The sequence below is a fragment of the Mustelus asterias genome, chromosome 6 (genome assembly GCF_964213995.1).
Source record: "Mustelus asterias chromosome 6, sMusAst1.hap1.1, whole genome shotgun sequence".
NCBI classification, from domain to species: domain Eukaryota; kingdom Metazoa; phylum Chordata; class Chondrichthyes; order Carcharhiniformes; family Triakidae; genus Mustelus; species Mustelus asterias.
In genome coordinates this window covers 108,235,668-108,258,680 of record NC_135806.1, presented here as the reverse complement: position 1 = coordinate 108,258,680, position 23,013 = coordinate 108,235,668, and the positions used below count along the sequence as shown (strand labels likewise).

The 23,013-nt window shown below is 45.2% G+C and overlaps 1 protein-coding gene across 2 annotated transcripts in view; it reads right to left on the bottom strand.

The window, feature by feature from the left end:
* LOC144495054 (isocitrate dehydrogenase [NADP], mitochondrial-like) overlaps positions 1-23,013 on the bottom strand; it is an 82,201-nt gene that overhangs the window by 39,790 nt on the left and 19,398 nt on the right. The window contains exons 1-5 of one of the 2 annotated variants that reach the window (XM_078214890.1): positions 14,726-14,854; positions 13,618-13,709; positions 9,830-9,995; positions 4,984-5,144; positions 572-715 (exon numbers count right to left, since the gene is read on the bottom strand). In XM_078214890.1, the coding sequence (XP_078071016.1) occupies positions 572-715; positions 4,984-5,144; positions 9,830-9,995; positions 13,618-13,709; positions 14,726-14,765 (603 nt within the window). In that variant the 5' untranslated portion in view covers positions 14,766-14,854. Of the gene's footprint in view, positions 1-571; positions 716-4,983; positions 5,145-9,829; positions 9,996-13,617; positions 13,710-14,725; positions 14,855-23,013 lie in introns of those variants that run through there. The other variant, XM_078214889.1, reaches the window with a different exon arrangement.

Sequence of the window (23,013 nt, the reverse complement as noted above, 5' to 3'; positions counted from 1 at the left end):
TCCTGCCATCCCGACCGGATGTGGTGCTTATCAGGCACTTAACTGGTTAGCATCAGGGTCTTTGTTGTGCTCAGGGCAGATATCTAATGTCTCAATCAGAGGCTAGCAGCCAGCTTTCTCGTGGGAAGAGTGTCACTGCCAGTATTGCAGGACCCCCAGGTTGCAGGATTGGCACCAGAGCCTGGAGTGAAGGTAGGAGATGTGGGATCGTAGTTCCCGTCAAGGACACCCATCCACGATGGGGAGGGGTTTGGCTTAAAGGGCAAGGAGTATCTTCAAGCCTGTGTGGCATTGCCATTGGCAGGTATCTCCAATGGACACTGGCCACCCAAGTAGCTTTGAGTTAGGGTTATGATACCTCAGAGCAAGGAAGTTACAGGCCATATATATTATACAACACAAACCAAAGGAAAATACTTTAAATATGAAGGATTAAATATAGAAATTATAATGTGCAAGTTGGGAAATATGCACAAATATTAATAAATACTCAACAAAAGGTTACTGTTAAGTACAGGATGGATGGATAAACTTAAGCCACACTAAATTCTGACAGTCGCAAGTGCCTTACCTCATCTGTATTGAACATTCCCATTCCTACCCCTCCACCAGGGAAGTCAAACACATTCCATTCCAGGGATTTACTCCCATCCTTGGGTATGAAGACAAGTTTAAAATTTCCTGGTTGGTCCATGACAAAATCTATGGCTCGATACTGGAATGCAAGCAATTGTTACATTTAGAGACTCACATAAAAACATAAACCACAAAGAGTAAGAAGACATTTCAGTTTAATGTTTGACACTTGAAACCCAAGTCTGCAGTGTCGTTTTGTTTAATTTTTCTATGTTTTAATCACTTATACAAGCCCTTGGCTTCATCAGTTATTCATTGCTGTTGTGCCTACTTGCTTCAGTTCTCTTCCACTATCTGGTGTTACTTATAAGCTATCGTTTTGTATCTGAAGAGAAAATTCCACACTTATGGGGAAATACAAATTAGGGGCGGCACGGTAGCACAGTGGTTCGCACTGCTGCTTCACAGCTCCAGGGTCCCGGGTTTGATTCCCGGCTCGGGTCACTGTCTGTGTGGAGTTTGCACATTCTCCTCGTGTCTGCGTGGGTTTCCTCCGGGCGCTCCGGTTTCCTCCCACAGTCCAAAAATGTGCGGGTTAGGTTGATTGGCCAGGTTAAAAATTGTCCCTTAGAGTCCTGGGATGCGTAGGTTAGAGGGATTAGCGGGTAAAATATGTGGGGGGAGGGCCTGGGTGGGATTGTGGTCGGTGCAGACTCGATGGGCCGAATGGCCTCCTTCTGCACTGTGGGGTTTCTATGTTTCAGTGTAACATCTTGTGTGTTATGTTTTTAAAATAAGACTAAAATAGGTCATTTTAATATAAAACTCAAGTGTTCTTTGGAGACAACAAGATCCCTTGAATTAATCTCATATGGAGTAACACACGGGCTAGATTTTCAAGGGTGTCTGGGAGATTCTGTGGAGGGGTGAAAGTGATGGCCGGGACCCGATTCCAGTATTCCCTACCCCATTCCCAGGGTTTCCAATTTTCAGGAATGCCTTTTAAGCCAGCAGGCTGGTTCAGGTCGCCAGCACGCTCTCTGCATTCCTGGCCTGGCCTGCTCCATTGCAGGGTCTGACACAGCCTGGTCCTCTGCAGTTTTCATGGTGTCAGGCCAGTTTTTCAGCGAATCGTGTTTCACCGTACCTCAGAGAAGTGTTGTGAACCATGGTCTACATGAGGTAAGTTCGCAAGGTCCTCCTGATTCTCTCTCCCCCATGCCAAGATATACACCTTCCTACCCTCTATGACCCCTCCTGCCTCCTATGCCAAGCTATGGCATTTCCATGCTCATTCACCCTCTATACACTGTATAGAACCAATGAACCCTTTCATGGCAATAGGAAAAATAGCTTTAAAATATTGATAATTTTCTGTTTTCTTTAAAAAAAACTCAATTTTTATTACAGACCAAGTGTCAACCATCCAGACCCTTTAATTCCAATGGATCTCTGGGCTCTCAGCCAAGACAAATTATGTATTCTTGGCTGATACCCCAGAAATCCAATAGAGTGTTGGAACACTTGAACCCAAGGGAAAACATTGCTTAACAGCTCTGGCTGTCTGACCTCTTCAGTCAATTGCCCAACATTTATTTATACAATCATAGAATCCTACAGTGCAGAAGGAGGCCATACGGACAATCGAGTCTGCACTGACCACAATCCCACCCATCCCTGTCCCCGTAGCCCCATGTATTTACCCTGCTGGTACTCCTGACACTAAGGGGCAACTTAGCATGGCCAATCCACCTAACCCACACATCATTGGACTGTGGGAGGATACCAGGGGAAACGAGAACACTCGGAGGAAACCTACACAGTGACCCAAGCCGGGAATCGAACCCGGGCCCCTGGCACTGTGAGGCAGCAGTGCTAACCACTGTGCCACCATGCCGCCCGACAAGATACAGAGGTGTCTAGTGCTTGTAGTTTCAGCTACTGATACTTATAAGGGCAACACACAGACACACACAGACAGTGAAAATTCCATCTTTCCTGGCTCTCCTTCCAAGGTGGGCAGGCTGAACCAGAAATTTTCAACTCCTGCTACCCACCTCAATGATGGAAATTTAGCCCATGGTGTGAAATTAAGCAATTACCTTGTGTTAAAACATCTAACTTTCTGTTTATAGTGAAAAGTGGGAGCCAACTTTCAGGTTCTTTCATGTCCTTTCAGAAACCAATCATTTTTGCTGAAAGCTTCTAATTCCATTTTCTTTCTGTCACAAAGACTTTTTATTCAGACCTCTTACCTCTCTGCCCATCTCTACCTCTCTCTGAGCTGAAAGCACCTGCTTCTGAAACCATCTTTTACAGATGCACCATAGAAAACATTCTTTCTGGTTGTATCACAGCTTGGTATGGCTCCTGCTCTGTCCAAGACCACAAGAAACTACAAAGGGTCGTGAACGAAGCTCCGTCCATCACACAAACCAGCCTTCCATCCATTGACTCTGTCTACACTTCCCGCTGCCTCAGAAAAACAGCCAGCATAATTAAGGACCCCACGCACCCCAGACATTCTCTCTTCCACCTTCTTCCATCGGGAAAAAGATACAAAGGTCTGAGGACACGTACCAACCGACACAAGAACAGCTTCTTCCCTGCTGGCCATCAGACTTTTAAAAGGAGCTACCCTGCATTAAGTTGATCTTTCTCTGCACCCTAGCTATGACTGTAACACTACATTCTGCACTCTCGCCTTTCCTTCTCTATGAATGGTATGCTTTGTCTATACAACGCGCAAGAAACAATACTTTTCACTGTATGCTGATACATCTGACAATAATAAATCAAATCAAATCTGTCCTTGCTTTTTCATTATCAGACACAATTATTTCATTATTCCCCGCCCTGAACCCTCTGCAATTTCCAGTGCATCAAATTTCAGCTACTCAGATCCGATCCCACCCCACATCAATCTTTGTTGGCTTTGGCTGGATGTTCATAAGGAGACCAGTTCCCGACCCCACAAACACATCTCCGTTAAGGATGCCCTGCTGCCCTAGTTTTGTGTCGGGGAGGCGGGATGGAGGCAGGCATGCATTGGCGATGGAGGTGGAGTGTGGTGAGGTCAGCAGGTGAGGAAGGCCCGCCTCTGTTGACTGGGACGTCGGCCCAGTTGTATCATGACCATTACGTTCTCGAGCTCTTGCCCCAAAGATCACTGACCAAAAACGTTCACTCTGTTCCCCTCTCTACAGGTGCTGCCTGACCTAGAGATTATTTCCAGCATTTTCTGTTTTAATTTCAGAAATCCAGCATTCTGCTTTTGTGTTGTTATTAAGAATGACTGGTTTCCTTCCCTAAAGCTCACTCATGAAATAGTTGGGGTTTTTTTACGGCAATCCAACATCCTCAGAGTCCCAGCAAGTCTGACAGCATCTGTGGAGAGAGATTAGAGCCAATGTTTCGAGTCTAGATGATCCTTTGTCCACAGACGCTGTGAGATCTGCCGAGATTTTCCAGCATTTTCTGTTTTTGTTTCAGATTCCAGCATCTGCAGTATTTTGCTTTTATCCTCATGGCCCCTTTTAATTACACCAGGTCTTAATTCCAACTGTATTTATTATAAACTGAATTCAAATCCTCAATCGTCATGGTGACAGCTGTTGCATCTCTAGAACATATGTAGCAACCCCAGCACATTTCAAAGCTCTTCAAAGCTTTATTAAATGTGAAGTGTTGTTCTGTAGTAAATATAGCTGCCAATTTGCACACATTTACGATCCCACAAATAGCAAATGAGATGAATTAACAGTTAATCTCTCTGGGTGGAGCTAGTTGAGGGATAGATATTGACTAGATCACCAGAGACCTCTCCTGGATATGCAGCTATTTAATATCTTATTCAAAAGGGAACAACTCCAACAATACAATGCTCTTACAAGTATCAACCTATTTTACCCTCTCGCTATGAAGCTGCTCTGTATTATAAATCACGGTGGCTATACTCAGAGTAATAGTCATAGAGGTTTACAGCATGGAAACAGGCCCTTCAGCCCAACCTGTCCATGCCGCCCTTTTTTTTAAACCACTAAACTAGTCCCAATTGCCCACATTTGGCCCATATCCCTCTATACCCATCTTACCCACGTAACTGTCTAAATGCTTTTTAAAAGACAAAATTGTACCCGCCTCTACTACTACACTCTGGCAGCTTGTTCCAGACACTCACCACCCTCTGTGTGAAAAAATTGCCCCTCTGGACCCTTTTGCATCTCTCCCCTCTCACCTTAAACCTATGCCCTCTAGTTTTAGACTCTCGCACCTTTGGGTTTGAAGACAAATACTGAATGCCACAAGCAGGTTCAACCATATGCAGAACACTTGAACTGATCTCCGGCAGGGATGAAGCAATTTCTTCACAATAGGGCAATAAATCTCATCAAACAACAGTCTTACCTGATCTCCATACGCATGTCGTCCTATTGTGATAGGTTTCACCCAACCGGGAACAAGCCGTGGGATGTTTTTGCAAATAATTGGATCTCGAAAAACGGTGCCACCTAAAATATTTCGGATCGTTCCATTTGGGCTTTTCCACATCTTTTTCAGTCCAAATTCTGAAAAATGACCAGTTGGGCTTTGGTTAGTGTTCACATTGCAAGAAACTACATTGGATATTCTGCAAAGACTGTGCAAGGAGAACATTCATTATTAAGAAGTCAAACATTCGCAGGCAGTAGATTCGCGGTTCCTGGGTCAGTCAGACGATCATATTCACTATTTGAGAGGAAGTTCACCAGCACCACCAGGTGGCAGAATGATAAAAAAATTAAGATTACAGTCATGGTGAGAAGATGAGGCACATTAGTTTTACAACACAAAATGGAAGAACAGATATTTTAAAACCGCTTTTAAGCAGCGAAGCTGCTCTCATTCTTTTTCCAATGGCTGACATCAACGCCAGACATTTTCTACCAACTGCAGATGAACTGACGAGTATTCCCGAGTGGGGACAGCAAGAGTCAGTCAGTAAATCAGATCACATTATTCAAAGCCAGCCAAAAACAGAATCACCAATTTAAAACACTTTCATTGTAAAGTAAAACTGATCACACCATTACAAATAGATTCCTAGCACGGGATTTTCCAGCCTTTCCTGCCAGCGGGAATTGCCAGCCCCGCCGAAGGTGACCCCTGCCACAGGTTCCCCAGCGGGTGGAATGGGCGAGCCACACAAAACACCATGGACTTCGGTGGGACCAGAAGAGCCTTCCAGTCCCGCTGAAGGCTAATGGTGAGCCACCTCACCACCAGAAAACATGCCGCCGCGTGGTGGGGGGGGGGGTGGAAAATCCACTTGCACCAGGGCTAATCATACCTCGTACTGAGGGAAATGAGAGTTGTCTGTTATCTTCCAGACAATTTAAATTTAAACACCACAGGCAGGCGGATTATCTAATTCAAATGATATTCCATCCACATACAGAGCTGTAAGAACAGATGAACCATATTACAGTCAGTTTAACCTAATTATTTTTTTAAAGTCTTATCTTCACATATCAGCTGCTCTAATTCTTTTTGACTCCAATTGTTATCTTTTCATTCTCTCAACATTTGAGTTTTTGTTCCCTCATCGCTTATTTCCCACTCGTTTTATCCCACTGATTCGCCTCTTATATCAATCTCTGGTTTGCTATCTGTTAAATTGCTCTTGAAGGAAGATCCGTTGACACTAAACAAATCACAATGTATTTAAAGTATTAGAAATCATAGAAACCCTACAGTGCAGAAGGAGGCCATTCGGCCCATCGAGTCTGCACCGACCACAATCCCACCCAGGCCCTATCCCCACATATTTACCCGCTAATCCCTCTAACCTACGCATCCCAGGACTCGAAGGGGCAATTTTTAACCTGGCCAATCAACCTAACCCGCACATCTTTGGACTGTGGGAGGAAACCGGAGCACCCGGAGGAAACCCACGCAGACACAAGGAGAATGTGCAAACTCCACACAGACAGTGACCCGAGCCGGGAATCGAACCCGGGACCCTGGAGCTGTGAAGCAGCAGGGCTAACCACTGTGCTACCGTGCTACCGTGCCGCCCCTAAATTTAAATTCTCATTTAAACTTACAGTTCTGCCTTTATTCCTGCCAAGTTCAGCCAGCCATAGAACGTTTATGGCACAGAAAGAGGTCACTTGGCCCATCGTGACTGTTCCGGACGAAAAACGACCCACCCAGCATAATCCCACTTTCCAGCATTTGGTCTGTAGCCCTGAGGGTACTTATCCAGACAGCTTTTTTTTAATCATTCGTTGGACATGGGCGTCGCTGACCAGCCAACATTTACTCCCTATTCCCAGTTGCCCGAGGGCAGTTGAGAATCAACCACATTGCTGTGGCTCTGAAGTCACATGTAGGCCAGACCAGGTAAGGACGGCACATTTCCTTCCCTAAGGACATTAGTGAACCAGCTGGGATTTTCCGACAATCGACAATGGTTTCATGGTCATCAGTAGATACTCAATTCCAGGTTTTTTTTTATTGAATTCAAATTCGACCATCTGCTGTGGCGGGATTTGAACCAGGATCCCCAGAACATTAGCTGAGTTTCTGGCTTAATAGTCCTGTGATAATACCACTAGGCCATCACCTCCCCTATAGCTTTTAAATGAATTGAGGGTTTCTGTCTCTGCTACCCTTTCAGACAATGAGTTCCACACCTCACAACCCTCTGGGTGAAAAATATTTTCCTCATCTGCGCTCTAATCTTTCTACCAATCACTTTAAATCTATGCCCACTGACCTTGTTCTCTAAATTAAATAGGCCCTTCCCAGCCACTCTATCCAGCTCCCTTTCCTCATAGCTGTAATCTTCCAGTCCTGGCAACATCCTCGTAAATCTCCTCTGTACGCTCTCTAATGCAATTAGATTCTTTCTGTAATGAGGTGGCCAGAACTGCACACATTACTCATGTTGTAGCCTAACTAATGTTTTATTTCCTTCCAGCATAACCTCCCTGTTCTTATATTCTGTGCCGCAGCTAATAAATGAAAGAATTCCCTTTGCCTTCTTAACCACCTTATCAACATGTCCTGCTACCTTCAGAGATCTGTGGGTATTCATTCCAAGGTCCTTCACTTCCTCCACATCTTTCAGTATTCCTCCCATTTATTGTATAATCCTTTGCTTTGTTTGGCCTCCCCGAATGCTACACCTCACACTTCTCTGGGTTGAATTCCATTTTCCACTATTATGTACGGGCGGCACGGTAGCACAGTGGTTAGCACTGCTGCTTCACAGCTCCACGGTCCCGGGTTCGATTCCCGGCTTGGGTCACTGTCTGTGTGGAGTTTGCACATTCTCCTCGTGTCGGCGTGGGTTTCCTCCGGGTGCTCCGGTTTCCTCCCACAGTCCAAAGATGTGCGGGTTAGGTTGATTGGCCATGCTAAAATTGCCCCTTAGTGTCCTGGGATGCATAGATTAGCGGGATTAGCGGGTAAAATATCTAGGGATATGGGGGTAGGGCCTGGGTGGGATTGTGGTCGGTGCAGACTCGATGGGCCGAATGGCCTCTTTCTGTACTGTAGGGTTTCTATGATTTCTATGATGTTCACCTGACCAGTCCATTGATATCTTCCTGCAGTGTACAGCGATCTGCCTCACTATCAACTATGCAACCAATTTTTGTGTCGTCTGAAAACTTCTTGATCCTCCCCCCTCCATTTACATCCAAATCATTTATATATATATATATATATCTGCGCCCTCCACCGGAAACAGCATTCCAGTCACAAAAACATCCATCAACAATTACCCTTCGTTTTCTGTCACTGAGTGAATTTTGCAGCCAGCTGGATTCTCTGAATTCCCCTGGATCCCATGGGTTGTTATTTTTTTAACCAGTCTGCAATGTGGAACTTTGTCAAAAGACTTGCTAAAATCCATGTGGACCACATCAACTGCACTACCCTCATCAATGCTCCTTGTTACTTCCTCCTGTGTGGAGTCAGAGGACATGGATATAGTTCTCAGCTTAAATAGAGAATGGAAACCCAGACTTTCCTCGACTGCATGCTTCAGGTTTAGCTGACCATCGAGCCATCAGAGCAACGCATCAGCTGCCCATTTCAGATTCAGCTTGTAACCTGGATCAAAGACAAAAATTTCTTCCACTACCTGCATAATGTCAAAATACATAACTCTTCATTTCTGGACAAAATATCTCTTTGTCAAATCATTTCAATCTAGATTACACAAAAAATATGTACATTCTGCAAGATATTTATATTTTTTCTATTTTAGATAATTGGGCAGCATGGTGGCAGTGGTCAGCGCTGTTGCCTCACAGCGCCAGGGACCCGGGTTCAATTCTGGCCTCAGGTCACTGTCTGTGTGGAGTTTGCACATTCTCCGCGCGTCTGCGTGGGTTTCCTCGGGTGCTCCGGTTTCCTCCCACAGTCCAAAGATGTGTGGGTTAGATTGGGCTGAATTGACCTTAATGTCAGGGGGATTAGCAGTGTAAAGGTGTGGAGTTACGGGAATAGCACCCGGGTGGGATTGTGGTCAGTGCAGACTCGATGGGCTGAATGGCATCCGTCTGCACTGTAGGGATCCTATGATATAGCTCTTGGGGCTAAAGGGATATGGGGAAAAGGGGATCAGGATATCGAATATAATCAGCCATGATCAAAATGAATGGTGCAGCAGGCTCAAAGGGCGGAATGGCCTACTCCTGCCTCTAGTTTCTTGTTTCTATTATGTACAAGTCTCCTCTTTGCCCAGCAACTGTTCAGAGAGACAGAACTCACTGTTGCATGATATAAATACCAACCTTTTTATTAGTGCGCAGAAGTTGAACCCAGCTTCAACAATAAATCGCGCAGAAAGCAAACTAGCTGGCTACACCATTAGTTACTGCATTCACCAGGCGCTATAGCAGTCACCTCTGCGCGCACACACACACACACACACACACACACACACACACACACACACACGCAATGAAAACATGTACAACAGGACGTCTGTGCTCGGAAAGACAAGTACACAGATCTCCACACACACGCACAGCTAACACTTACCGATTTCACGCAAATGGGGTTACAAGCTCTGGCATTAGAAGAGGATGTGGAGATGCCGGCGTTGGACTGGGGTAAACACAGTAAGAAGTTTAGAAGAGGAGAGGTTGAATGTGGTCTTTGAATTTTGACAGTGAACAATCTAGCAGGCTATTAATTCTCTGTGCAACCACCTGGCGACCTATTTTTTTTAAATGAATCGATCTCAATCATATACCTGCCACACGAGCTTCATCTGGTGTAATGGTGGCACATTTCACTGCAACTCCATATTTTTGTGTTGCCATTGCAGACTCAATTGTCACTCGGTCAGCTGTTCTATCTCGATTTGGGAGACCAAGATCATAATATTTCAACTCCACATCCACATTGGGTAGAATGAGCTGCAAAACAAAGCACAGATCAACATCAGCACACAGCACCAAGAGGCAAGTCCACAAGCCACACTGGCTCTCGGGTACACCATGGGGAAAAATGCATAGAACAGGTTTTCAAAGAAGACAGTGTTGCCAGGACTCTGACACAAAAATGTGTATATATTACTATATGGTCTGCAAAGTCTGGTGATTAATATAGATCTCATATAAAAATGGCATCCTCCAGCTGTATCTCTGAAAGAACTGTTTAAAATGTATTTATTAGTATCACAGGTAGGCTCACATTAACACTGCAGTGAAGTTACTGTGAAAGTCCCTTTGTCACCTCACAACAGTGCCTGTTCGGGTACACTGAGGGAGAATTTAGCACAGTCAATGCACCTAACCAGCACATCTTTCGGACTGTGGGAGGAAACCAGAGCACTCAGAGGAAACCCACACAGACATGGGGAGAACATGCAGACTGCACACAGACAGTGACGGAATTGAACTCAGAATTGAACCAAGAGGAATTTCACAGTAACTTCATTGCAGCGTTAATGTAAGCCTTACTTGTGACTCATAAATAAACTTTAACTTTTAGGTCCCTGGCACTGTGAAGCAGCTGTGCTAACCACTCTGCCACCGTGCCACCTGCATTAATAACTGCATTATTATTGGGGGTGGCGTGATGGTGGTGTCACTGGGGTGTCAGTGTCCGTAAAGAACGATACCTGCCATTATTCAGAGTAGATACTTGCACAAAGGCAACTAAAGTTGATACAAAATGTAATGCTGCTAAAACCTGTACATTAAATCTTTCATTAACTTTAGAAGATGAACATTTTGGATGAATTTCCCCTTCCCTAATCCAGGAGGCAATGAGGCAAATTGTAGCACACACCAGTTAATTCAGGCTGGGCCAGTTATCGAACCCAATTATCCAGCCCAGTAACCAAGATCAGTTCTGAAGAAAGATCCTTGACCTGGCGGGATTTTACTGCCTCACTCAGCTGAGATCAAAAATTCCCACCCGAGGTCAACGGAGATTTCCGTTGTCAGACCCTCTCCCGCACTGATTCCGTGGCGGGCGAGGTGTTAGAGTTCCGGCTATTAATAACTCTGTTCCTCCCTCCACAGATGCTGCCAGACCCGCTGGGTATTTCCAACATTTTCTGACCATAAGACATAGGAGCAGAATTAGGCCACTCGTCCCATCAAGTCTCCTCTGCCATTCAACCATGGCTGATCCCAGGGTACTAAATGAAATGGCAGAAGTAATAGCAAATGCATTAGTGGTAATTTATCAAAATTCACTGGACTCTGGGGAGGTCACAGTAAGAGCTTTAACAACACCAGGTTAAAGTCCATGTTGTTAAAACTCTTACTGTGTTTACCCCAGTCCAACGCCAGCATCTCCACATCATGACTCTGGGGAGGTGCCAGCTGATTGGAAAACAGCTAATGTAACGCCACTGTTTAAAAAAGGAGGTAGACAAAAGGCAGGTAACTACAGGCCGGTTAGCTTAACATCCATAGTTGGGAAAATGCTGGAATCTATCATTAAGGAAGAAATAGCAGGACACCTGGAAAATAATGGTTCAATCAAGCAGACGCAGCATGGATTCATGAAGGGAAAATCATGTTTGACTAATTTACTGGAATTTTTTGAGGACATAACAAGTGCGGTTGACAGAGGGGAACCGGTGGATGTGGTGTATTTAGATTTTCTCACAAAAGGTTGCTGCATAAGATAAAGGTACACGGAGTTGGGGGTAAAGTGTTAGCGTGGATTGAGGATTGGCTATCTAACAGGAAGCAGAGAGTCGGAATAAATGGGTGCTTTTCCGGTTGGCAATCAGTGACTAGTGGCGTGCTGCAGGGATCGGTACTGGGGCCTCAACTATTTACCATATAAATAGACGATCTGGAGGAGGGGACCGAGTGTAGGGTAACAAAGTTTGCGGATGACACAAAGATGAGTGGGAAAGCAAATTGCGTGGAGGACACAGAGAGTCTGCAGAGAGATTTGGATAGGCTAAGTGAGTGGGCAAGGATCTGGCAAATGGAATATAACGTTGGTAAGTGTGAGGTTATCCACTTTGGAAGGAATAATAGTAAAATGGACTATTATTTAAACGGTGAGAAATTACAACATACTACTGTGCAGAGGGACCTGGGGGTCCTTGTGCATGAATCACAAAAACTCAGTTTGCAGGTGCAGCAGGTAATCAAGAAGGCAAATGGAATGTTGGCCTTTATCGCGAGAGGGATGGAGTATAAAAGCAGGGAGGTCATGCTGCAACTGTACAGGGTACTGGTGAGGCCGCACCTAGAGTACTGTGTACAATTTTGGTCCCCTTATTTAAGAAAGGATATATTGGCTTTGGGGGTGGTACAGAGAAGGTTCACCAGGTTGATTCCAGAGATGAGGGGGTTAGCTTATGAAGAGAGATTGAGTAGACTGGGCCTGTACTCATTGGAGTTTAGAAGGTTGAGGGGAGATCTTATAGAGACATATAAGATAATGAAGGGGCTAGACAGGGTAGAAGCAGCGAGGTTATTTCCACTTACAATGGAAACAAGAACTAGGGGGCATAGCCTCAAAATACAGGGGAGTCAATTTAGAACAGAGTTGAGGAGGAACTTCTTCTCCCAGAGGGTAGTGAATCTTTGGAATTCTCTGCCCAATAAAGCAGTAGAGACTACCTCATTAAATGTGTTTAAGTCACAGATAGATAGATTTTTAACCATTAAGGGAATTAAGGGTTATGGGGCGCGGGCGGGTAAGTGGAACTGAACCCACTATCAGATCAGCCATGATCTTATTGAATGGCGCAGCAGGCTTGAGGGGCTAGATGGCCTACTCCTGCTCCTATTTCTTATGTTCTTATTTTTGTTCTCATCCCCATTCTCCTGCCTTTTCCCCATAACCCCTGATCCCATTATCAATCAAGAACCTATCTATCTCTGTCTTAAAGACACTCAATGACCTGGCCTCCACGCCCTTTTGCAGCAAAGAGTTCCACAGATTCACCACTCCCTGGCTGAAGAAATTCCTTTTCTGGGGGGTTTTCCCCCCACTAAGGCCTTCAAGTCCGTACGGCTTAGTACCATTATGCTTCAAGCCATTGTGGGTTTTCTTTATGTAATGTTTGTTAATATAGATATTGTGAAATAATGAAAAATCTCTGTAAGCTCTGATATTGCAACATATGCCATTAATTTTTCTTGGTGTTCTTTTTTAAGACTCGAGTTCACTTTGATAATTTGAGCTACATTCAGATTAGCAAATGGTTAACAACATTAGTCGGAGGTGGAAAAATTACTTGGTCAACAACTGGTTAAGTGGACACTATAACAGAGAGAGATGGGGATTGGATATAAAAGTTCATTACAGTGTTCATCACCCCCACTAAAAAGAGATGATTTGGTATTGAAAAAGCAATTCGAAGCGGCAGAGCTCCTGCTGATTTCCCACTTCCTTTTCTTATTAATGCTTCTCAGTGATTTTTTAAACTTTCAGAAATAATCAGATGCAGTATTAAAATGATTCTTGCAATCAGAACAAATCATCTATTGGGGAGGAGGATGCCACAGAACTTAAAAGGCCTTCACTCATTTGAATTCAGTCCATCCCAACAACTACCTTCTCTTTAATGAAACTCCATATCACTCTGGTCATCTCATCTCCATCCATTTCCACAATTGGATTCTCGGCTTTGATTCGTTTTTTGGCATCTGCAGACAAATAAAGAGAGACATCTTTCAATCATCTACTGAACTCTTTAATATCAAAGGAAGGCAAACCTGTGCGTGTGTATTTGCGTGCAGACTGGAGGGGCTGTATGTGTGTGTGTACAGAGTGACATGCAGACGTTTGGAAAGGGTGAGGGGAACAAAAGAGCAAATGAATGAATGCCGTAGTGATTTATTTCTAGGCCCTACAGTTAGGTAGGTTTTCATCATTCAGAAAATTAGTATTTTCAATCCTAGACTGCCACCTTAAGAGAAAGTTTAAGTTTAATTATTATTGTCACAAGTAGGCTTACATTAACACTGCAATGAAGTTACTGTGAAAATCCCTGGTTGCCACACTCCAGTGCCTGTTCGGGTACATTGAGCGAGAATTAGCATGGCTAATACACCTAACCAGCACATCCTTCAGACCGTGGGAGAAAACCGGAGCCCCCAGAGGAAACCCACACAGACACGGGAAGAACGTGCAGACTCAACACAGTGACTTAAGCTGGAATCAAACCCGGGTCCCTGGCGCTGTGAGGCAGCAGTGCTAACCACTGGGCCACCATGTCACACAAGGCTGGCAAAATAACTCTACAAACCAAGGCTTAAGGTGCAAGATTTTCCCAATAAATTCAAGTCGAATGATACAGTCACAACATAGGAAAGATTTTTGTTTCTATGGTTACTCCAACCAATTCTACGCAAACTGTAATTTCAGTTACAAATGCATTTATTTGTATTGTGTTACCATCTGCCAATTTCTCATGTCAACTTTTTAATTTAAAAAGTGCTGTGACCACATTTATAATAGAAAATGCCAATATCACATTGCAAATACAACCTTCTGCCAGTACAACTTATATCAGCCTGTGCTGCAAAGAAACAATTCTGTTTCTCTGCTTCCAACTGTTTATCAACATTATATAAAAAGAAGAGAATGTATGATTATGATTGAGGACCAAATTACATCTGCCTGCGCAATCCAATTATTCCCCGCCTTCTAATCCCCTCACCTGAAGACAACTGGTCTTGCTGCCTTGTGTGCATTAGCATACCAAGATCGAGTAGAATTTATATTGGCCTGGAATTTGCAGAGTCTTTGCCTGGCAAAATGTCAGCATTATGAATCAGGCAGAATCTTCAGGATTTAGCGCAAGCAAAGAAGAACAGGGAAATCCTGAAACTGCGGTCTGTCCATTACTGCAGGCTTGACTGTGGTCCCACACTCCCAACCTCCTCAGAATCAGCAATCATTGAAATCAATTCATCTGACCTGAACTTGCCCGTTTCTGCAGTCTGCACAAAATCTCACTGAAAGTGAAGTCTTTGTCAACGGGCGACACGGTATCACAGTGGTTAGCATTGCTGCTTCACATCGCCAGGGACCCGGGTTCGATTCCTGGGTCACTGTCTGTGCGGAGTCTGCACGTTCTCCCCATGTCTGCGTGGGTTTCCTCCGGGTGCTCCAGTTTCCTCCCACATTCTGAAAGACGTGCTGGTTAGGTGCAACATCGAGGGCCGAAGGGCCTGTACTGCGCTGTAATGTTCTATGTTATATGACCTAAACAGGCGCCAGAGTGTGGAGAATTTCACAGGAACTTCATTGCAGTGTAACTTCACAGTAACTTCATTGCATAAGCCTTACTTGTGACTAATAAATAAACTTTATGAGGTCTGACTGGGTTTATAGGTCATCAGAGGAACAATTAGGAATGTACAGCCGATTTCACCCTGAAAGAAACATACAGTACACTGCTGAGTGTTTCCAGTGTGATTAGAATCCTGACAGTGCAGAAGGAGGCCATTCGGCCTATAGAGTCTGCACCGACCACAATCCCACCCAGGCCCTATCCCCGTAACCCCTCATATTTACCTTGCTAATCCCTCTGACACTAGGGTTAATTTAGCATAGCCAATCAACCTAACCCGCACATCTTTGGACTGTGGGAGGAAGCCACAATGGTTAATGAATTAATCATTAGAACTTTTAATCCAGACTTTTTAAATAGGAATTTTTAAAAATCATTACATTTCATCTTCTATCTTCACTACATGTGTATCGTTATTTTCCTCTGTGTATAATTTTCAAAAGTTATTTGATTTTAGTGCTTTTCATTTCTTGGTTGGCTATCTGTGAGAATTCTTTAATTGATTGCCAGCTTTAACTGCTTGCTGACATCACTGCATCTGGGCATCCCCACTAATCTATGCCACAATCAAATGCATATCAAAGGGGTTAAAGTTCTCATTGCAGAGATCAAAAGATCTCTCGGCGAGGCTTCCTTTAAGGTCAGTTATCAGCACCCTTACTTCAAGACTTACTGCATAATCTAGACCAATATCTGAAGTTCTGCACTTGGTGTGCACAGCCTGTTAAGGGCACCTACTTCCTGTTGCCACACTTTTGCTCTAATACTTTGCTAATTGGATTACCCCCAACAAATCTGAATGGGAGAGGTTCAAAATGGGCAAATCAAAGGCAAGGAAAAAGAAAGTCGAAAATTGCTAGTGGGAACGGACTCATTAGTTACAACTGACTAAAATTACTCCTACGCCAGTGTCCCTTCACCAAAGTTAGATTTATTTACACAGTAAGCAACACTCAGACGGTTACCTCCTCACACAGAGTATAAACCAGGAGTGCGCGTAACCCTTATGCTCCACATTATGTACACATACAGGGCTCCCCAATTGGACAAGCCTTAATCAGGGCGCTTGTATTCTAAGAGGTCCACATCGTGGGCCTTGTTAAAGTCATTACACTGACAAATCCTGAGTGACCAGTCAAAAGAATAAATAGAAACCCTACAGTACAAAAAGAGGCCATTCGGCCCATCGAGTCTGCACCGACCACAATCCCACCCAGGCCCCACCCCCATATCCCTACATATTTTACCCACTAATCCCTCTAACCTACGCATCTCAGGACACTAAGGGGCAATTTTTAGCATGGCCAATCAACCTAACCCGCACATCTTTGGACTGTGGGAGGAAACCGGAGCACCCGGAGGAAACCCACGCAGACACGAAGAGAATGTGCAAACTCCACACAGACAGTGACCCAAGCCGGGAATCGAACTCAGGTCCCTGGAGCTGTGAAGCAGCAGTGCTAACCACTGTGCCACCGTGCCGCCACATCAATAACAAAAAATAATTTGACAAAAATAATGAAGTGAATCACTCAAAAATCATTGGGAACAAAGTGCCTGACTTTTTATTTAATAGCTGAAATTTCTAATGCACAAAATAAACATGCCAAAAATACATATTTCACAATAATAACTACATTTATTTACTGAATTACCACTGAACATCTTCACAAGGTCCATCCAGCTTGTCCACAAATACTAGGTGTATGGAGATTTTAAAAATATGTTCAGCTGGAGATTTATCCCTGCATTGATGTTTCAGTTTGATGTTTTGTCAGATGACCTATATCTTGCTTGCCTAATATCACAGCTCTTTTGACAGCGTCTTCCAAAACCATGACCAATGGACAGCATGGTTACAAGTGGTTCACACTGCTGTCTCACAGCACCAGGGACCCGGGTTCGATTCTGGCCTTGGAGTCTGTGTGGAGTTTGCGCTTTCTCCCTGTATCTGTGTGGGTTTCCTCCGGGAGCTCCGGTTTCCTCCCACAGTCCAAAGATGTGAACGTTTGGTAGATTGACCATGCTAAATTGCCCCTTAGTGTCCCAAGATGTGTAGGTTAAGTGGATTAGGGGGTGGGCCTGGGTAAGATGCTCTTTTGGAAAGTCGGCAGAGGCTTGATGGGCCAAATGGCCTCCTTCTGCAATGTAGGGATTCTATGACCTTGGTCACCTTGAAGGATGAGGGCAGCAGAGGCATGGAAACACCACCACCTGTAAGTGCCCTTTCAAACTGCACACAATGCAAACTTTGAGCAATGTTGCCATTCCTTTACTGTTGCCTGGTCAAAAAGCTGGAACTCAATTCCTAACAGCTGGTGGGTGCACCTACACCACATAGACTGCAGTGGTTCAAGAGGAGACTCACTACCACCTTCTCAAGAGTAATTAGAGATGGGTAACAAATGTTGGCCCTGCCTGTGATGCTCACATCCCATGAACTAATATATAAACAACACCACCATACTCACAAAGGATCATCAGCCTGAACTGGCAACATGACCCCTCCTTGACTGACAGAAGTTGTTTGTCTTACTGAGTGATTCCAGTTTTTAATTCAGATTGTCAGCATCAACAGTATTTAGCTCTCTATGGCATCATAGTGACCCAGCGTGCATAGGAAACATTTACACATGTTTAAACATTTCACCTACAAGGGCCAATAAATCACAGGTGGCTCTGCTGTGGCTGCAGTGCAGTTTCGTTTGGAAGCTTTGTTTAGCTGCCCTTCCCCAGTCCTGATATGCAGCGTTCAACATAATCTCAGCTGCAACAGAAGAGACTTGCTTCCATTTTGACCTGGCTGGGCTACAGAATTAATCGCAACATATTAACATGGCACAGGGGCCACCTTCAGAAGGCAGGAATCCTACACCCCAGTTTGCTTTCCTAAAATAAGAAAGCCTTTCTTTTCATCGTGGATTTTATTTTTTAATTGGAGATATAAACTTCATGCATTTACTGGCAAAACAACTCCTGTGAATGTTTGCAATATTCACTGGTTGTTTAAGGAGGGGGAGTGAAGGTGACTACAGTACATACTGAGCTCTCTAACAATCACTAGTCTGGTGACGGGCAAAGCAATAAACTGCAACTGATACCGTGGCTGCTGCCAGAAGCCAACACCATCAGTGGGATCAACCTTCACAGCAGAAAATTTAAAAAATGACAATGTGTGTAGAGGACATAGGATCCGAAGGTAAAGCACTTTTGTTGGTAATAGGTGGGAGGAAAGGAAAAAAACCAAAATACAACACAGGCGGCACGGTAGCACAGTGGTTAGCACTGCTGCTTCACAGCTCCAGGGACCTGGGTTCGATTCCCGGCTTGGGTCATTGTCTGTGTGGAGTTTGCACATTCTCCTCGTGTCTGCGTGGGTTTCCTCCGGGTGCTCCGGTTTCCTCCCACAGTCCAAAGATGTGCGGGTTAGATTGATTGGCCATGCTAAAATTGCCCCTTAGTGTCCTGAGATGCGTAGGTTAGAGGGATTAGTGGGTAAATATGTAGGGGTATGGGGGTAGGGCCTGGGTGGGATTGTGGTCGGTGCAGACTCGATGGGCCAAATGGCCTCTTTCTGTACTGTAGGGTTTCTAAGATTCGAAGAACAGACACAGGAAAGAGAGAGTGTGGTGAATGTGTGGAAATCACTACCATAGAAAGTAGTTGAGGCCAAAACATTGTGTGATTTCAAGGAGAAATTAGATATAGCTCTAGGGGCTAAAGGGAGGAAGGGATATGAGGGGAAGGAGGGGATCGGGATATTGAATTTGACGATCAGCCATGATCAAAATGAATGGTGGAGCAGGCTTGAGGGGCCGAGTGGCCTCCTCCTGCTTCTAGTTTCTATGAGAAAGGAATTGAAAAGAACAGAGAGGGAAAAGGAATAACAAACAAAAATGGAACAACAGAATTAGACAGAAGCTAGGAAGGGGAAATAAAACATGGGACAGAAGGAACCACGAATTCAAGGAAGAAATGAGAGACAATTAGAGGGAACAGAGATGATGGAAAGCACAATGAGTGTTAGTCAACAAGCAGAGAGAGAGTGTGAGAAAGAAAGAAATACAATTCGGATTTCATTTAAATATCTGTGGTCAAGGCATGAGAAATCACACTGATGGGCGTTGCCTGAGATGATGGGTGTTGGGGAGGGGGTCATGGTGGCAGAGATACACCGTGCCAGCTCTCACCCAGTCACATCGCCCCGCTGAGATTAAGTCGTCAGCCGGCCAATCAGCAGCTACTGGTGGCAGCGTTGGTAAAGTGGGAAAGGCAGGTAGTCAGGCAGAGAAAGGGAAGGCCCTCAGCAAACAGCAGCTGTCAATGGGTGGGTTAAAGAGCCGCTGACTGTGTGTATCAGGGTGACGGAGAAGCTGCGGCAGGGGGTTAGCAGGACCAGTCATTTACAATTTGCTGCAGATGGAGGGGCTGTCACCAACTGTGCAAATCTCAGCCTGAGGCACTCAACATGACCGCTGACTCTTCATCCAGCTGTCCCACGCCACCCCTCCTCCCCCCACCCCCACTGGCACAGACTGAGAAACATTAATATCATTGCCTAGCTAGAGCAATCGCAACAGTACAGTCACACGTGACCTCACGGTTTGATGATGACTCCACGTGTACCCTTCTCAGAGACCGAATGGTGGGAAGCTCCTCTCCCGTGGGAAGGGAAGAGGCGACATCGCGTCAGGCGAAGCAAACCTGGATGGAAGTGGCAGAGGAGGTTGGTAGCTACGCGGTTGTGCATAGGACCTGGCTAAGATGCCACAAAAGGGTGAACAACCTTCTTTGTTCTGCAAGGGTGAGTGAGGATCCTAACTCTCAATGTGAACACATACTGATGGGAGGGTCTCTGTTTATTGTGCGTGGGAAGCGTTAGCCAGGGACATGGGTGAATGGAACCTGTGCAGCCAGAATGCCAACTCAAGGAGCCCTGGCAGCCCGCCTGAAACCTTAGGGCTGAGATGTGATGGTCGGGAAGGTTGGATGTCATGGGGAGAGCACTGTGATATGGAAAAGCCCAGTAAGAGTTTTAACAACGCCAGGTTAAAGTCCAACAGGTTTATTTGGTAGCAAATGCCATTAGCTTTCGGAGCCCTGCTCCTTCGTCAGATGGCGCAGATATCCACTCCATCTGACGAAGGAGCAAGGCTCCGAAAGCTAATGGCATTTGCTACCAAATAAACCTGTTGGACTTTAACCTGGTGTTGTTAAAACTCTGACTGTGTTTACCCCAGTCCAACGCCGGCATCTCCACATCATGTGGAAAAGCACCAGAGCTTGGAGGAAACCCCCAAAGGAGCCAGAGTCACAGATTGTTTACAACACAGAAAGAGGCCACTTGGCCCATCTTGTCTGCACCAGCCGAAAAATGAAGCGCCGAGTTTAATTTGACTCCACCAGATATGGAACTCATCATTATCTCACTTTCTTCCTGGAATGGATCGCCCACAGCACAGGAGAGAATGAGGACTTGTAGGGGAGTGCTGACAAAAATGGGAGAAGACATCCTGGAGTTGGCCAGCTAGCTGGGGGAAGATTAATTGGATGAGGAGTGGCTGAAGTTGGTGCTTGGGAATGGGGAGTACCGGAGTGGCCCTACCTCAGCATAGGGGGTGGATGTGTGTATGGCAATGGCTGGCTACACATCGCTCTGTAATTGGTGAAAGGTATCTATCTGAGATATAGTGATCTTGGCTCAAGTCTTCTTCTGCAGTGTTGAGGGATAGTCATCCTTGTGTCCTCTTCAACAGGTCAGTCATCAGCCCCAGTGGCCACCAACAGGAGGGACCTCAGAGGCTGCATCGTTACATTGTTACTCCGTACCTTCTGCCAGCTTGGGTGCTATCACCTTGTAGCATATTCATGCATCGCCCAGAAAGGTAGCACCAACTGGTTTGAGCACCAAACAATCGGTGGGCCAGTTGACGGAGGTGGTGACAGTCCAGACCTCTGACACTTGGGAGGAATGTGGGGAGGGTCCTGGAAGAGGCTGAATCCCAGGCACATGAGCAGCCACTGGAGCCCGATAAGGCAGCAAATTTTGGGTGTGCAGCAGGAGATGTGTGAAGATCTGAGAGATTCCAGAGGGAATGGGCTATCTGCATCTGGGGGCTCTTGACAGGGCATTCTTGATGGTGACAGCATCTTCTCCGCTGCTCTGCCAGTGACACCAGCATCTCAGGATGCCGCGGCAACAGAGGAAACTCCTGCCATTGGGCAGGAGTCGCTCACAAAATCAGGGCCCTCATGGGCTTGGGCTGAGGCGGCCATGGAAAGCCTGTCAGCGTTATCCTGGCCAACAGGGCTTCAGGGTCAGCATCCTGCCTCCAGCGCAGCCAGAAATGAAGGGGGGGATCACCATGGCACAGCACACAAACAAATTAAATCACAATAGACACACGTGTGTCATCACGAGTGCTCTTTCAATTTGTTTTCCTGAGTGTTACGTTGTTCTGAGGCACATTATTAAAGGACCATCACCGATTATGATTGTGTCATCTTTGTGAAGAATCGCATAGCAGTATCAACAACAGTAAGCCAGTGGCCATTTTTGGTGGTACTCGGAGGCTCCCTCTCTGAGAAACTTTGCACTCTGGGCCTTTGGGATGTTGGCACTGAAGTAGGCCATTTTCCAAAGCCATATTTTTATTATCTCATCAATATTCACCTCATTAAGCATATTCATTTATTGGACTGATTGGCACCATTCATAACGTGCCCACAATGCAGAGGGGAACACCCGAATGGACATTCGTCTAAATCCCCCTCTGCACAGCTGAGAAACCTTTAATTCAACTTTGATGGAAGATCCTTATTCTGCCCAGCAACAGCACGAAGCTGCATTTTAAACCAGCCCTTGGCCAGAAGATCGGGATATCTGCGAGTCAAGACCTGGCAGTGGGATATATGGCATAACTGTACTGTCAATAAAATATTATGGGAATAAAATGGCCAAGGCAGGCAAAGAAACTTAATAAACCAGGTTAAAAAGAATAAAAGATTAGATTAAATCCCCCTACACACAGCAGGACAAAATGACATTAACACCTAATCTCGCAAGCATAGAATACAGACACAAAACATCAGAGGTCGATTTAGATAAGGGGACACATCGAGAGGATAATGGGAAACACATTAAAACACCGGGGCAAGAACAGGCAGTCCCATTAACACGGACACACACCATACAGATGCAAATTGACAAAGTCTACCAGGGAACTTCCTGACCAGATGGGCCACTTTTTAGGTATTGTAAAAATGTATGAGCAAATGTTCCCGCTCGAATTTGGATTCCTATAAATATCCAGAGCAAATGTGTAACTGTTGCGATCAACGTGGCCAAGCCACTGTTTCTAAGCTGGCTATGGGGGTCTCCCTGGGATCCCAGTAATTGTACAATAAAGAAAAACGCTTTGAACCTTGCCTTGCAACTCGACCTCCTTGAATGCACTGGTACAAGGGATTTTTCCCTACAACAAATGGCGCAGTCGGCTCAGGATTTGATAGAAACATAGAAACATAGAAACCCTACAGTGCAGAAGGAGGCCATTCGGCCCATCGAGTCTGCACCGACCACAATCCCACCCAGGCCCTACCCCCACATATTTACCCACTAATCCCTCTAACCTACGCATCCCAGGGCTCTA